At 42.3% G+C, this 17,121-nt stretch overlaps 1 protein-coding gene across 3 annotated transcripts in view; it reads right to left on the reverse strand.

Moving 5' to 3' along the window:
* Positions 1-17,121, reverse strand: part of kazna (kazrin, periplakin interacting protein a) — a 121,510-nt gene that overhangs the window by 24,877 nt on the left and 79,512 nt on the right. For all 3 annotated transcript variants that reach the window (XM_062563982.1, XM_062563988.1, XM_062563985.1), the window contains exon 4: positions 9,371-9,478. In XM_062563982.1, coding sequence (XP_062419966.1) covers positions 9,371-9,478 — 108 coding nt within the window. The remainder of the gene's footprint in view (positions 1-9,370; positions 9,479-17,121) is intronic.

Consider the following 17,121-nt stretch of genomic DNA (forward strand, 5'->3'; position numbering starts at 1 on the left):
ATGTGAGATGGAACCATGAGTAACAGAGCACTATCGCAAATACATAACCACACCTGGGACAGTACGGGTTAGGCAAAGACAGACATCCATTGCCTCCAGCTGTTTGTTTTGTTTTGGAAAGCACTAATTGTGTTACAACCACACCTTGGCGTTAAGCCCGATGCAGTGGTTGAAAAACGCTTTGAACAGTTTCAGGCCACATTTCTTGGGTTGCTTGCACAGGCCATTTCTAGGAATAAATAACACAGGGTTCATCTACCTGGTGTGAACTTCACCTCTGTGTTTGGGCTTTACATAGTCGAAGATTGAGAACCCGTATACTAAGATAAAATCCAGGTATTTGGAATCCAAACAGCACAGCAGTTGTTCTTAGAATTGCAACTCTTCGTCAGCTGTTGTAATTCAATGCCTTCCATTTGAAATGGTCTGAAACCAGTCTGGCTGAAGGAGCAACAATCCCTGTGTGAATGTAGAACATGCTCTCAGGCTGGGGACTGCAGCCAACAACCCTGGACCAGTGTTTACAATAGAAACAAAAGACAATGACTCGTTAAATGACCACAAAAACATGGTTGTTTGGAGACAAACTAAACAAAAAGCAAGACTGTGATCTAGTCTCTGACCATCTGCAAAACCACCTCACAAACCAATGTCCCACAGCAGAGAAAAGTGTGAATCATTGCAATATTTTCCAATCATTGGATTTTATAGGCCGGAGGTCAGATCCCACCACCACAATATCCACACGGCTCTGCGTATTTACCAGCTCATTCTTCAGTCTGAGCTCAAACAAAGATCAGAGACACTGACAGCAGAGAAGCCGGGTCATGCTGGAGCCGCCACTCAACAAGCACTCTGAGGTCAGCCAGTGCAGGTTAAAGTCTCCCAACGGCTCAGTGCCGACACAGGTGACTGACTGGCTGATCCACTATCGGAGATGACTCTCAACACGTGAGCATGTCACTCTTTATGCTAAATAGCAAAATGAAATACCCCCTCTCCCCGCACCTTTAATCCTGATTGATACCGAAGAAGACACCTTTCAGCCACCTGTCACTATTTGAAAGTGCAGGGCTGAAACCCGTGCTATCGTCTAATAAAGCAGCTACACTTCTCCTTTCCGCTCACTCACCAGACTTTCCCTGCTCCCCGTCCGACTTCATCCCCTCCTCCGAGGGAAGTTTTCCAGAGGATTCCAGGATCTGTCAGGTGTGTGTGCTGGAAACCTTCAGAAAAGACACCAAGTCCCCAAACTCAAACAGAATCCTCCTCTCTTGAGCAGTTTTTTACTTAAAACCCGTCCATTTTCCCCAAAACTCGTTTCCCAACTACAATCGAGGGCTGACGTAGCACTAGGAAAAACCTCCAGGAGCTGCGGCTGTCTTTCCCTGTGCGAGTGTACCTGTTGAAGGCGACTCCCACGGCTTAAATGATACAGTAGACAGGTCCCCTCCCCCTCAACTCAAATGCTTTACTAGGTAAGGGGGAGGAGCTCGGCGGGGCTGTCACAATGATTTTCCCACATTACTCCGACCTACACGAGGACATGCGCACCCACACCCGCTCACTCAGACACGGAAGAGGAGGAGGAGCCTAGTCTAGGTGTGGGCTTGCAGGCAGGTGGGTGCCGGTGTGTGTGTGTGTGTGTGTGTGTGTGTGTGTAGTCTAACACCGGCAGGCAGCAAAGCAGCAGCTCTGCCAGCGGTGTCAGTAACCTTATACCCCTAAAAACAACACCTGTGGTATCATGGAGACCTTGAGCATGTACTGCAGTTTCAAACACTTGCCGAAAAAAATACTACGACGTTTGTTGTGATCTTTGTCTGCATTTATGATCAGCCAGGAGAAGAAATTAATCATTTTTGTTTTTTCTCTCAACGCATCAACCCACACGCTTTGACAATGTACAGCAGGGTGTAGTCATGAAGAGAGGGGTAAGCCAAAGCTCTGCTATAATGGGTGGATTAGGAGCTACAACCAGGGGATACACACAGGATATTGTCATCATTCAAGGATTAAGATTTATCTCGCAAATTGTAAATAAAGTGAATATGTTTATGTTCCTTTGTATAGCAAATATTTTAAAGCCTTCTTCATTTTAGTTTAATTAAAAAAAAATTATTTGGATGGGAATGGAAAGCATGGAATAGATTCTAACAATCTCCCCATGCTTGTTGTATTCAACGCCCATCCCTGCCCTGCGGTGACAGCAGTCCGAGGCAGGCCGGTGATTGACGGATCGGTGAGCTGTGAGGAGCCTTGATTACTCACAAAGGGGTTAAGCCTATGAGTTTATTCAACTTTATTCATCTGTCTGCAAGGGCAAAGAAACAACCTTTTTAAATGAGCAGAATGAAGAGTCACACTATAAATGTTAAATAATTATTATAATCATTAGATAAGTCCTGCTTTGTCAGTTCAAGTCACATTCTGAACAATGTATTATTTTTACAAAAAAATACGCCTCATCCTTCCAGAAGGACATTCTGATACATTCAATATATTGGCCACACATACTGTATATGTCCACCAACAGAGAGTTACAGGAGCTTTCATTGGCCTCCTTGGTGCAAAGTCTAAATTCTCTCAAGCTTTATTCATCAAAGGGGTCATTTTAGACTCAACCGAGACTTATTATTTAAGACCCTCCCCCCATTAAAGTGTAGTGAAACAATGCAGGATGTGGATGCAGATTGAATTATGTATGATATACAGTATATGTATAATTAACAATTCATTAATTAATTAACAATAATGAACTACTACACTGTGCTTAATTCACTGACTAGGATGTTCTCGACTGTCACATAACTGTAGACAGGTACATTCAGCAACAAACTCAAACGGATCGAGTTGTTATTTAGCTGATGTTACATAGAGACTTCAGTACAATACACCTACATCGCAAAAGTGTCAGTCAATTGCTACAGCGCAAAGATATGATTGGGTTCTCTACAGAGTTGATAATCATTCAATGTGCCACCCGTCTGTCTGAGACAATAAAGCTTCTGAAGAAAAAAATCTACTGTCGCCATGCATAATGGACAACGTGAGGAAACTGAATCCTGCCTCCTCAAAGGAGTGTTTGTGGGCCATGCACGCCTGCAGCTCAACTGATATGCAGCAGATTAAAAGCTGAAGGTACAGGCACAAGATGACAGGGAGAGGCTTTGTGTTTTAAACATGTGTGTGCACGCGGATATGTGATGATGATCTCACTCTGAGATAACAACCAAAAGTACCCAGCAGGACGCAGGGAGAGAGCTGCTAAGCTACATTATACGACACGATTGGAATCTTATGATAGTGCAATCCCTCATGTGAAGCTGTAGGTTGTAAAGATGTTTAAAGAATCGTGCTGGTTAAATTGTCTGCTGCAGTGCACGCAAAATAAAAACATGGCAGTTCCCTAAATTCTTGGAATGCTTGGAAAGGAAGTTAATTCATGGCGAATTCACAGCTTGATAATATGCTTTCTTGCTCACTAGATGGCAGACTATAGTATATCAATTACGCTACACTTTGTAACTACAAAGTGTTCCAGCTGTGGCCCAAACCTGGACACTTATGAAGATAAAGTGCTAATCAGCTGGTCTGTTGGGTTTCCTAATTAAAAGAATACACTTGGCAGGCGATGGCTATTTACACTACATTGAGACGGCATCAAATGACGCTACAGCGCTGCACAGCTTGGAAAGCATCATGGTGTGGAAAAAAGGGAAACGATTTAAGGTAAGACAATTTAGATCTTGCGGACGCTCACACTCACACACACACACACACACACACACACACACACACACACACACACGCACACACGCACACACATTTGTAATTTCTAGGATGCCTGACGGTGATGACCTGAGTGAACTATCCCTTAAATGAAAATCAATAGAAGAATGCATTCTGTCTCTTAAGTCACGTAGGACTTGAGAGAGAAAATGTCAAGTATGAAGTGGGAGGGAAGAGGAAAACTATCCACTGAACTGTGAAGATGGCAGATTAGGTAGGAAGATGTACAGAACAGGAATACATTATTACCACTGTAAAATGCGGGAGAAGGGAAATGTAGCGGCCATGTTTATTGTTCAAAAACTCGTCTGGATATTATGTATTTCCAAGCATGTTGCTCTTCCTGAGTCACTGAGCCAGTTTGTCCCAAAAGCAGTTTTCTGCTCCATATGATTCAGTGTGAAGATATTGTCAACGTTAAGTTAGGAAATCTTTACACTGCTGATGTTTAAGTGTTTCGGCTGACTGACACTGAGCCGGATAGAAGCCTCTCGTGGCTGAAGCAGGAAGGACGAGGCCGCCGGTGACCTTCCAGGATGTGAGCTGCCGGGAGCAAACGCCGACTGGCGAGGCCTACCACACCGCAGACACTGAATCGTTCAGCTATAATGAATGTCAGCGTGGGCCGTTCTTGTTGGATGCTGTCGCCATGACAACTCATAGAGCAAGAGAGAGTCGTGTGTTGCGTTATATTGTATGACAGTTTTCACACGTGTTCTAAAGACTGTCATGAGTAAACAGCATGTGCAGTAAAAGACTTTTACTTACAGGGTTTTCTCTTCTTCTAGTCTACCTATCCCACCTCTGAAGAAGATGTAATACAAATGAGGAGGCCTAGTTAGATTAACACATTTATGAGTTTCGGGGCTTGGTAGACAGGAGCAATCACTCAGGTGAACAAACTATGGCGACAGTGCACAGATGCTACAGAAGTAATGTTTGTGTATTCATTGTAGTGACTTTACTTAGTGATTTACTGATTTGCAGCCTTGGGTGCTTTTATCATGTTTGTCTTGTTGTCTGTGTGGATAGTGTGTCGAGAGGAATGCCTCCCCTTCAACTGCAAACCGAGTACACCTGCAGGCACAAATAAAGTAACCTAACCTGACCTGTCAAGCGTCAAATACTGCAGAACACTTTAGAATACTCTGGAAAGTCATGTGACCACAAATCATGACATCCTGTGTTGAAGGTTGAAACTTTCCAGGCATTTTCCCCCGGAGTGTGCGATGGCACACATTTGTGTTGCTAATCACACGTTACCCAAGTCGTGGATAGCTGCAGCGGTAAGACAAAGAATGTTGAGGTGCAGGATTTGTTAAGATCTTCGAGAGGATGTCCCGTAACCTCCCTCCCAACCGCACCAACACGACCCCCGCCTTTGTGCTCCCTTACCTCAGGCAATTCACATACATGAGGAGGGCGCGCCAACGTTAAAATGTCAACTTAAAGTATTTTTGTCTGAAATGAGACCTACGGGGGTGTTATTGTATATTGTTGACCTTCTGCCAGTCTTGAAAGTACCCTTTCTGCACTTCATCTCCCACCCTTGGGACTCTTTCGCCGTCTCACCTGGATTTGCCCACTTCCAGATCGGGCGGGTCCGCCTCTCTGCCGCTGCCAATTCAGTACCGGCAGACGCCAGAACAGATTAGCTGCCCGTTGGCCTTTTAACGAAGGGCAGGTGTACGGCGTTACAAGTAGTGACCGGAGGTATCTGCTGGCAGCTCACCTCTTGTTGAGTATCCAAGGAAATTCAGAAATAGAAAATGCACCTCTAGTACCTTGGCGCGGTGCTGCGCATGGGTTTAAATCCAAAACCCAACGAGGCGCAAGAGGGAGACTTGGAATTGCTTATAATACTGCAAAAAGGTTTCCGTTTTTGGCTTTTAAAAATGTATACACTAGTGATTTCATACATGCATTTCATTGCATAGTATTGAAAAAAATATATATCCAAAGAAGTAGGAAAAAAAGGATACTTGACATCTATTTAAAAACACTGATGTACCAGGTATTTGTGCTTATGGATTACATTTTACAGCCAAAGTGGTTTAATTTTCAGAAATAATTTTGAAGGCGTGAAATGATCATTCGCATGCTATTATATTTTAAGAAAGTACAGATATGGACAGCATACTTTTCAAAACTTTTTTGACACCGTTGCCTTTGCAACCCATTTGCTGTGACTTGGTGATACTCTCAGCAGCAGATCGACGGCCTGCTGAGCGATCAAGTGAAGGTCACTGAATGCCCACTCGCCGTTTCTGCTCCACGTACTAGAGAAACAGTCACGTGCCAACAACAAGGGTACCTGGTCATTTGGAATTCAACGACAGTTCACGGCACGCGCATTTAAACTTTGACGAGGCCACATTGCTTTGCATCCGTCCCTGCAGTGAGATGAATGAAGACACGCAGTGTGCTGCTCTGACCTGTGCTTCATCACATTCTATTCCTCTGCAGCCTCAGCGTGATGCATTAATGCAAAAACCTTGACAGATTAATTGAACAGCACAGCTACGGATCTAAATTTAGATCACAATATAGTATGTGGCAAAGTTAACGGTAACAATTCAAGGAAAATATTTGAAAGAGTTTATATATAACTCTGTGGTGCAACCTTCCTCTGAAATGATTCTAAAAGAGTAAGAGAGGAAATGGAAAGAACATTTGGAACAGGAGGCAATCACTTTTAGTGTCTGGGGTTTTAGTGCAAAGAAATGTGGCACACAGACCCACACTACACACATTTAGGAACAAGTAAGGTCTCATTTGATGACATTATATATTAAACCCGGAACTCCTCAATGTCTCCTTTTGACCTTTTGACTTTCCACTCTCACTTGTCAGCAGCCTTCTTTAATGAAGCAGCCCGAGAGTGACAGACGGCAGATTTCCAGACTGCTGCTCTGCTCCCTTTGTCAATATTCACCTCTCAGTAGAGAGGCACACACACGCATGCACACACACACACACACACACACACACACACACACACACACACACACACACACAGAACCACTTTGTCTGTGCACATTGCAGCATAGTTAATAATCCAAATTTGATCTTTGAGACGACAGTTTAGCATTGAAAAATAGTTAAATAAAAGCAGCCACACAGAAAAAAAAGCCAGCTAGCAACTACAGCCATTGTGTAAGAGCGGCTATTTCTGGAGTGTGTAAATTACAGTGGAGAGGCCTGGATACTGTTGATGAAGAACGTTTGAGTGCCATTCTCCCAATGGCTATGAGAGGACTTCTATGGGGGGCAGGTGTTTGGAAAGTGTCAGCGCATGAGAGAAATGGAAGTGCTCAGCAGAGACCACATCACACGCACACCTACACCCACACACGTCACATGCTCTCCTTCCATATTGTTCTTTCTCCTCCCCCTTCACTATGTGACGTTTTCTCATAATCCAAATACATTCACAGGCAATAGCACACATATCCCCCGTGCTCTTCCTCCCCCATACTGTCTCTCTTTCCTTTCTCAGCCTATTTTTTTCTGGGTGCCCTGTCTGACCTCTTAGCACTGACCCTCCTGTTCAGACCAGCGAGTGATGTCATTGCCAGTTAACGTGCAGAAGCAGCACTCGTCTCTATAATGATGCAGTTCTCGCTGCTTGCGTTTGTTTCCCCTCTCCATCCCTGTCTCTCTCTCTCTCTGTTTTCTCTCTTACTGCAGAACTGAGATGAATTTACTTGTAACACATGGGCATAATCTCATTTCTCGAGTGGATGAAACTTGAGGTGATGTACGGTACTTTGGCATGTTTCCTGGAGGCGTTGTGGGTGTGTGTTGTTCCTGACTGTACATTTCTAGCAGCTGGGAAACATTCAGAGATCTAATGTGTGTCCACCTTCAACCAGGATCATTTACAAATGATCACTAACTTCATCAAATACAGCATCTCCCCTTTGACTTCCAAATTACCTCCAAACACCAAAATAAAAAAGATAAGAGACAGTAGTGTGATAGGTGTACTGACATTTTCTACTAACGTTAAAATAATAGTACACCAATGAAAAGAAAAGAAACCAAGGGATTAAAAATATTAGAAAAGAGAGTGAAATGTACTTTATCAATCATTATCAAGAGTACTTGAATGTTATTGAAATATTACTGATTCTGATGTCTTGAAATTACAACAACGTCATACAATAATCAAGTAAAACAAAAATACTGCAACACTGTTCCCTGTCTTTAGAGCGACTCGTGAACACATCGAGTATCACCCCGACATTGACAGACGTTAACAGGAGAGAAGAGAGATCTGGCAGCCAAATAGATCCCTGAGCAGGACACTCTAATGAGGAAATGGCCCCTGGGGCTCCTTGGGTGACACAAGAGATCCATACTGGAGCTGGCAGCCGTACAACATATCCACAGTCCAAGGGACGTGTTCGTACTGATGCCATCAAGAGCTACTTAGGTCCTCTCAACAACACTCTCTCTCCTTGATAGTGGCTTTATCATAAAAAGGCTGCAACAGGGAAACAAACTGGAGATAAACGACTGTAAGTGTGTTTCTTTGAAGAGCCGATGACGCCATCGTACGACCACCTAGGTCAGAGAGTTTAAACTAAGTAGCACCTTTACTGGAAACTATGGTTAACAGCTTTGGATTGTGGTAGTTTCTAAGGTAACCTTTATCTGTTAAGATAATGTGTATTAAGTGATCACAGGATAGAATATGAACATCTAATATAATCTAAATGAATTGTTTGATAAATTAAAACTATTATTTGTGAATACCTTTATTCTAATAAATTATGAATGCATTAACAATATTACGTTTACCTTAATTACCACTAATATTTCAACATGTTTAATTAGTATGAAATACTTAATAAATATTAACTTGTTTCTTACAAATAGAAGGTATGTAAATACAGTTACATGTAAAACATATTCAGGCATGGACTCATTTACTCCTTATGTTCTCACTGTCCATCTAGTTGATGCTAAGTTATGCTCTGCTGCTCCATCCAAGCACGCAGGGCCGAAACCGCAGGAAAACAAACTGCACACAGACATAAACAAACAATTGTCAATGATTGTTGTGTCCATGGTTTAAAAATAACGTGCAAACGGACTGAATGAACCGTTCATATTAGATGAAATGCTGTTTATGTTCTGTGGAGAGTTTTTAAAACACTGGCTGCGTTCATTAGCAAGTTTTGTTGATTATAATACGATGTTATACTATTATAAAGTGCAGGGTATTGTGCAGTTAACCAATGTGGAACACATACGATTAGTATTTTAATAGAACTTCATCCGTTAAAAAAGTATGAAATAAATGTAGTAGAGTGAAACATTCAATTTTTGCCTCTGAAATGTAGTAGACTAAAAGTATCAAGTAGCATAAAGAGACAATACTAAAGCTAAGCACAATCATACAGTACAATACTTGAGTGAGTATATTCCCCCACTGGTGTATACTGTAAAATTGCCTGTTCAGTCTTTAATGCATATACTGTATATGCTCAAGCATCCTTCCATGGCAGCCCTGCAGGAAGACACCTTTGGGGCAACCATCTGTGGCTCAGCAGAGCAGTTTGGGTCCTACCTTTGTCCAGTGAGGCGTCTGGAGAGTTGAAGTCCATCAGACTGCTAATTTCGGTCTTGTAGCAGAGGTCCGTGGCCGAAGGCCTCTGCCTCGGGTGGGAAGAGGGATCTGTGAGAAAAACAAATGACAAACTAGGTCAACTAAAGAGACAAAACATGAAGCACTTTAGAGTGACAATAATAAAGAGTCCAAGCGTGTGCAGCAAGATCCTGTGGAAATACAAAGTCATTATAATAGGCACAAAGAGAAGGACATTCTTAAATAAAATCCTCCCAGATAATGGTTGTTGGGAACTGGCAGCATCATGTTTTGTTATTAGCAAATATGAAGTCCCGACATAAATTATGTTTGAGGAAGAATGTAAGTGCAACTAAAAAGGTTTCCTACTCTAATTTGAAATCGCTATGGAAACAACAGCAAAAGTTTAAAAAAACATGAAGTGCCGTGTACATCCAAAGCGCGATAATACATTCTTCATCACAGTAAGTTCACCTCTCAAAGCGACTGATGCAGCCCCACATACGGTACACACCCCTCTCAATGCGCACACAAAATGACCTTTTCCGTCCCAGTCGTCATTATGCACGAGCTCCGCAGCAACAGCACACGCAAAGAAACACAAACACAGTCGCTACTGCAGACTGATGCATATGAATATTAGCATTTTTATGACCAACGTGCGATTTGATTTTGGGCGAGGCTCAATGGTTTCTAATGTAGTTCCGGTCAGCCTCGCCAGTGGCACCAAACAAATGTGTATTGAATGCGTTGCTCCAGGTGACTGAAATGACTCTGTCACTTCAGCATTTGCAGTCAGCGTCTGCCGTCCCTCCATTCCAGCCCACAGAGGCTTTTATTCCAAAATAAAACTCCTGAAAAGGTCACACGTGTCACTTCTTGAATAAAAGTAACGGCAAAAAAAAAAAGGCAATTGGAGCTCAAATATTGCTTTTCTCTAACGTAGTCACATTCACATTGAAGCACACTTCATCTCTTCATCCTCTGCTCCTCTCCATCTCCCTCTCCTCTTCTTGTTCTTCCATTGTACGTAGAATTATTTGGATCTATTGAGTGCAAAAATGTCTTGGTGAAGAGCTCATAGCGGTGGTCCCGTCATTAGGGCGAGATCAATTTTCACACTGGTGTAGACAGACTTCCCAGCGTGGGCTAATGCCAGCCTGTCAGTCTATTCACACCTGAAGTGATTTCTGAGAGCGCATTAGGGCTGGGTTTTTATTGCAAGTGCAAATCTAAAATGTTTCAAGCTTGCCCATGGCCCCCCCTTAGGCACCTCGGGCACAGTTGTCAGTTTTTTGAATGCTGTTGAAATTCTTGCTGCCATTGGGCAGCAGTATCTTGAGGCGAGTAGATAAGTATGCTGCATACACTGAAAATGTTTTATCTTCCTGGCATCGTACCCTTGACTGGTCCTCAGCCACACTTAGAAATGTATCGAGGGAACAAGGGGTAGTGAGTGTGGGGGAATAAATGCAAAGGCATGAGTAAGCCATGATGGTGGCTTGAGGGGGACTCGTAGGAGAAGCAGATATGGAGGAGAGCAGGGGAATATGCTGCAGAGTGAGCTGTGGTATGAATCGACATTGACATCATAGGATTAGGTAATGGTACTTTGTGCATGTGTGTATCGAAAGGAAAAAAGAGTGAAAAACCCAATGTAACAAGTTGACATAATAAAAAATATTATAAAATAAATCATTTTGTCAATACGACAAACTGCAACATCTTTGTGATATGGAGACCTTGTGGTATGAGGACACTTTTGCATGCAACTCACTTGAGACACATTTCATGAAAGATGGCACCATAGACCAAAAAGATCCAAATGCTATTGTGCATGCCTTAAGGGAACATTTCTAAAGTCATCATTATGATACTTTTCTTCACCCCAGAGCTGCTTTTTATATTTTGGCTGTCAAATAGTTTTTACACTGAAATCTTAAACTTGAGAATGAGACCCTAGAAATCATTATCCCCACCTGAGCTATAAATCATTTTGAAGACTTTGTAGGCAGGTACATCAATTGAATTGTTTTTCTTAAGGCTGGCAAAGTGAAGTTAGAGGTCAGGCTGCTGTTCCCTGATACCGTTTCAGCGTACAGACTTTCCAGTGTGCAGTGGTGTGTATTTATGCAAGTGCACAGCAATGACATGCCTTTTGTTTATAGCTACATTGAGTTATCAGAGGTAATCTTAATATTTGCTTTTGTTCAAGCCACTGAATCATTGTCCCTTTTCAGCACACTGAACAGTCAGGACCGGTAAGCGGCAATAGAGTGACACATAGTGTAGACAGAATGCTGCTTTGGCTCTCTGCCTTTGCAACCTGCTCCACTGCACTGAAGCTTCCTCTACACATTGTAGTAAATGATTAAGGATTTGAGATAAGAGCATCATTTTCTCTCCGTGCTTCTATCTTCTCTCTGTTCTCTTCTATTTTCCTCACATGCCGGCAGGGATGATATGCGACAAAGACACATGCTCACCTATCATCCCACTGCAAGCCTGGATGTCTGCCACACAGTTTCACTCGGGCAGGAAATTAAAGGATCACTTAGTTTGCACAATATAAAAAAAAATGCATACATTATTTATGGTAATTAAAAAGTGCAAGGGAAAGATTGTCCTTTTTTTTTGTAATTGAAATTCCTGGAAAACTGAATCAAATTCAAGCTATCTGAAACTCTCTTTCAGCTTCAATAATTTAATGCTTGTATCTCTATCAGCTCTGTCCATACTGTTTTCCCATGTTAACTTTAATTTAGTTTATTAAACAGTCCCTTTTAAACAAAATAAATAAATACACGAGCAGTAAGGCGTGGGTGGACATAGTGTTGCAAGATATTTAGTGTTTACGAGAAACCAATGAACCAAGCAGAAAACAGTATCCTTCAAACCCAGATGAAGATTAATCATCTATTTTCTCTCAAATCAAACCTCTTCAAATCACTTGGTCAATGATGAGTAGTTGTTTAACTGGCCAAGCACACACGCACACACACACACACACACACAGGGAAGAGGTAATTTAGCAGTCATGAAATAAAGCTGGCCCAGTGACTACTAAAACAACTGTTTCACAGCAGCTGGCTTTGTAGTGTGTTATAATTATCCAGATCCCTGTATCGCTCCCAAATAGAGTTTAAAATAAATCTGCATTTGCAGTTGAAGAGACATTTACTGGGGAACCATGTGAGGTTGTTCAAGCGCCTGCAAGGAGTACACAAGTTTAATAACTAACTAAGGCATGAGTATGTCAGACGCACATACAGAGCATGTCAGCCTGGGTTAGAGTTAGACCCATTCATTATAAGCAAATACTTGAGGATCTATGCCAGTGTAATGCCATAAATTATTATTAACACTAAGACGTGCTAAACTAAGTTTTTAATACATGGTCACTTTGAGTCTTTTCCTCCTGGCGATCAGCACACAGTGGCTCTGGCACGGAGGTGTGTCTTTACAGTGACCCTGAGAACCCGATGCTGACATTTACAGTGTTAAAGTACAAGTTACATGGAAGACTCGGCCTTTTGTAAACATGGCCCCCCCGTTGTTCCTCTTCTCAGCTTTGAAGCCGCACAAACTCCCCGGCAGTGAAGGATGCATCTCTCAAAATAAACCATGGCCTCAAAGTAGAGGGAAACAAGCTCACAAACTACAGACTTCATTCTGCATTTTTTAAACAACTCCAACACTACATTTATGTACATAGTAGTGAGTCAAAAGGTAATCCGTGAAGACGAGGGAAATATCCAGGCACACAAGGTGTCCCCACTCGGCCTTAGTTTGATTGTTATTGCTGTAACTGTGAGCACCACTTAAAAAAAAGGCATCTTAACATTTCTGTTTCCATTACTCTAGTTTGTGTGTCAGTGTATTGCTCAGTGATTTGCCAATAAACACAGTAATGATCAGTGGTGGAGCCATTATCGAAGCCGGTTAGCTGTAACGGTTATTTGCTGTCCAACGTCCATCTTCTCTTTTTGCTGTGAAGAGTCCAACCACGACTTTACTCTCGATTAACCAGGCAGAATAATAACAGACTTCCCCCGTATGGAGGCTTGGATACCTTTGCAGAGCAGGAGATGGACCCTGTGCTCAGCCTACACTCCCCACCAAGTTCAACCTCACAGGTTGTAATCAGCGCAACTGGGAATGATTAGGACCTGGCACTTCCCATATTGCTGAACGGAGTAGCAGTCCTAAAAGGTGAGATCCAGATGGTCGGACAGTTCCTTCCCCCCCAGTCGCCACCCTCCTCCCTCGAGTCCTCCCGGGTTCCTTAGCTGACTGAATCCACCGCTCGAGCGCCACCTCTCCTTTCCTCTCCTTGTGGTTTCCCCTTCTCTGATGCTATTTAATGGGGTTCTCGAAGCTCCTCACTCTTGTCAGCCTGCCAAACTTTATCTGCCGGCACAGTGCAGGAAAAGACGATGTGCTGGAACAAAAGAAGGCCCTAATGAGCAGTGGAGGTGATTAAAGAATGAATAGGCGCTGTTGCCGGAACCGTCACCGAGCCGCCCGCGTTCCCCGGCTCGGTCTGCAATCCGTCGATAGGCACGGCCTCTCCCTCCTCACAACTGCCACCTTCCTTTAATTGCACTGACTTTTAGTCCCGAGGCTGCCGGACTTGTCGGAGTACTCATGCATTAATCAGCACGTGCCAGGAAAGGCCTTACGCCCTTCGCCCTGCATCACCGGCTTCAAGACCCCAAATCAAGGTGCCCAATGAACACCCTGCAGATAAATGGAGCTAATGGACCAGCGGTAGTGGGCAGCGAGCGCCTGACGCTAACCCACGGCGATCTCCAGACGACCCGTTGTCTGTTCATGCTGTAATGAAAGGAGGCCGAATGTAGTCGGCGGGCCATTCAGAAGAAGTGCGTAAGCTGGGGCCGTTATTGGTCGATGGAAGGAGGACTCTTGGGAAAATGAGCTGCAGCCCGAGAGACTAAACCAAGGAGGGACTGGCTTTTGTTAGTGCATGAATGTTGTTCTCAGAGTGGTCATTAGATAAATGTGCACATCACAAAAATGGCCCTTTTGCTGTGCTCCATGATGGACCAGAGACAGGTGCCCGTAAAATGATTTCCACACCATATTTATCCCTGGAATCATAGCACCAGGGAGATGGAGAGCTGTGTGACAGCACCTACCAGGGAACCGAATGGTGATAAAACCTTTAAATCTCATTTGATACTCTTTAAATAATATGCGAATTGTTCCACCTCCAGTTCATTCTCATCTCATTCTCAGCAGCAGCCTACTGGAGCTGTGAGGATGTTGGTATGATGTATACAGAGATTATAAGTGTCTATGCTAATAAAAATAAATGTTAACGGTCAGAAGCTGAGAAAGCAGTTGTTATTTCACTCGCCAGCCTTCACGTGTCACACGTCATCACAGAATATTTATTGTTAAGGGTTGGGAAAGTCAGGTTCAATATTGTGAAATACAGTTTTTAGCAGAGTTAAATAAGCATATTCATACCATTATTTTATTTTTCTGTTAATGCAATATGATCCTTTAGATCTGGAATAAAACATATAGCCCTGCATTATTGATATTTTCACAATATCAGCAAAAGGGACATGGGACAAGGCACCTAAATGGAAAACAGTGGAATAACGTACTGAATAAACTTATACAAAATGAGAATGAAGACATTTGAAGCATTTTCTCAATGCTATTGCCGTATGCTAAAAATCTAGAAGGTAAAATTTAAAATTCTACAGCACCAAACTATCCAGAATCAAATTATTAAATTGAATTAATACCAAATGGGTTTTATGAGCAGCTTTTATCACCAATTAAGAATCAAACGCAGAGCAAAACTATTCAAGTTGTATTCTCCGAAGGACCCAGGCAGCTGTTTTCCTGTAATATCTGTTTATCTTCTAGTGATGCTGAAGGTTTAATGAGTTTTTCATTTAGCATGTTTTCCCTGAAAATGCACAATTCTACTTTTGTCACTTTGATGTGTTTCTAATTGAGCGTCTTGCTTTGGCATACGAGCTTCAGAGAAAAGGGTGAGCCAAAAAGAACAAAGTCATTACTCAATATTGTTATTGTTATTGAGTCATGTGTGCTGATGTTTAAGACAAAGTCCAGATTTAAAAGAAGATGGAAATGAACACTAGACTGATATCTGCCTCTCGTCATTATTTGTTGTATCATTTTGAAACAACACTGGAAGTAATAATGCGTCAGCTGTCCGTTGCTTAATAGGGACAAAACAAACATTTTCCAGAATAAGCGACACTAGGTCGAGACCCATCGTGTATCAATTGATTTGAAAATTCTGTTACAATTTGATTAACAGTCTTCCCAGATAACTGACGTATTTCTTTATATTTCCTTTGGCATTTTTTTGATTGCTCTGAAAAGGAGCCGCTACCGTAACAAAAAATAAGTCTGGAATAAATATGATTGTTATCTTATTAGATTGGACAGCCTCCTCTTGGTCGGTTTGTTGTCTAATTCGTAGTCATTTCTTAAACTGTTTTCATGCTGAACAACTTATTTTGAGCAAAATGATGGACATATATCCTGCAAGTGTAACCAAAGCATACATATGTACGCTGATATTTGGTTTATGAACCAACTACAAACATTTTATTATTATTATTCGTGGCAATTTATTAAGTATTATACAAATAATTAGTTAACAAATGCATAATATTTCAAAAAATACTTCTACCTCAAACAAACAAAAGAAAGCTTTTGTACATATGTTTTACCAAAAAAACGCAGTGTTCCATTCTGACGACAGATGGAAATTTTGATCCTATGAATATAAATGAATCTATTATCAGTAAAAGATATATCTGATACCTCATCCAATACTGGCGAACAGCGAGATCAGAGGACCGTCTTGTGGAACTGCTGCCATTTAGAGAGCCACTTGGGGTCATTTTGGTGCCTCAACACTAATGTAAAATCACATAATTTCTCTCATATGCGTATCTGCTCTTAAAATGTCCCTTATCAGTGGCCCCCCTGGCACAGATAAGGGCCCACTCAGTTTGACGAAGTGACACTGGGACAGTGGTGCAGCAGGAATCTGCTCTGAGGGTTAGTGTGCCAGTGAACGGAAGTAACAAGCAGAAGAAAGTGAACCAGAGGACGAGATTAAATGAGAGCAGATATGTCAAGTGAGACCAAGAGAGACGGTGAAAAGCAGAGGAGAAGAGAAGAAAATGAAACCCGGGGCGTAATGACAGAGTAGGAGGAAGGTTAGTAGAGAGAAGGCAGCAAATAAAGACAACATGAATAGGTTTCCATCTCCATGATCAAGGAATAAAATAATTAGATGGTGGGCGGCAACGATGGAAAATGCTCTGCTGCTGAAATGGGAAGGGAATATAATAAGAAATGACAGATCACAAAAGAGGAGAAAAATAGAAACTCATCTGAGCACGCTCCAAGGAAAGTTAGCCTGATTCCCTTTGAACATGTTCATTCCGTGCACGTTGTCTTAAATGAACAGAAACACTCTGGCATAGATTTCAAATTGATTCTATACAACGGTTTCTTGTCTCGCCGTCGTGCCACTAGCTTTTATTAGCCTTATCCTGAGTGAAAGGTGTGCAGGACGTGATGGGTTCAGGAAGAAGCCGTGCGACTGATTGGAAATAATTAGTAAGTCAGAAGAGTGTTTGTGTAAAAATGTGTGGGATATACACAGTATGTGTGACTGATACCAGGAAAAAGGTTTCCTCTAGTAGCAA

This window comes from Pungitius pungitius, chromosome 1 (assembly GCF_949316345.1).
Source record: "Pungitius pungitius chromosome 1, fPunPun2.1, whole genome shotgun sequence".
Taxonomy (NCBI): domain Eukaryota; kingdom Metazoa; phylum Chordata; class Actinopteri; order Perciformes; family Gasterosteidae; genus Pungitius; species Pungitius pungitius.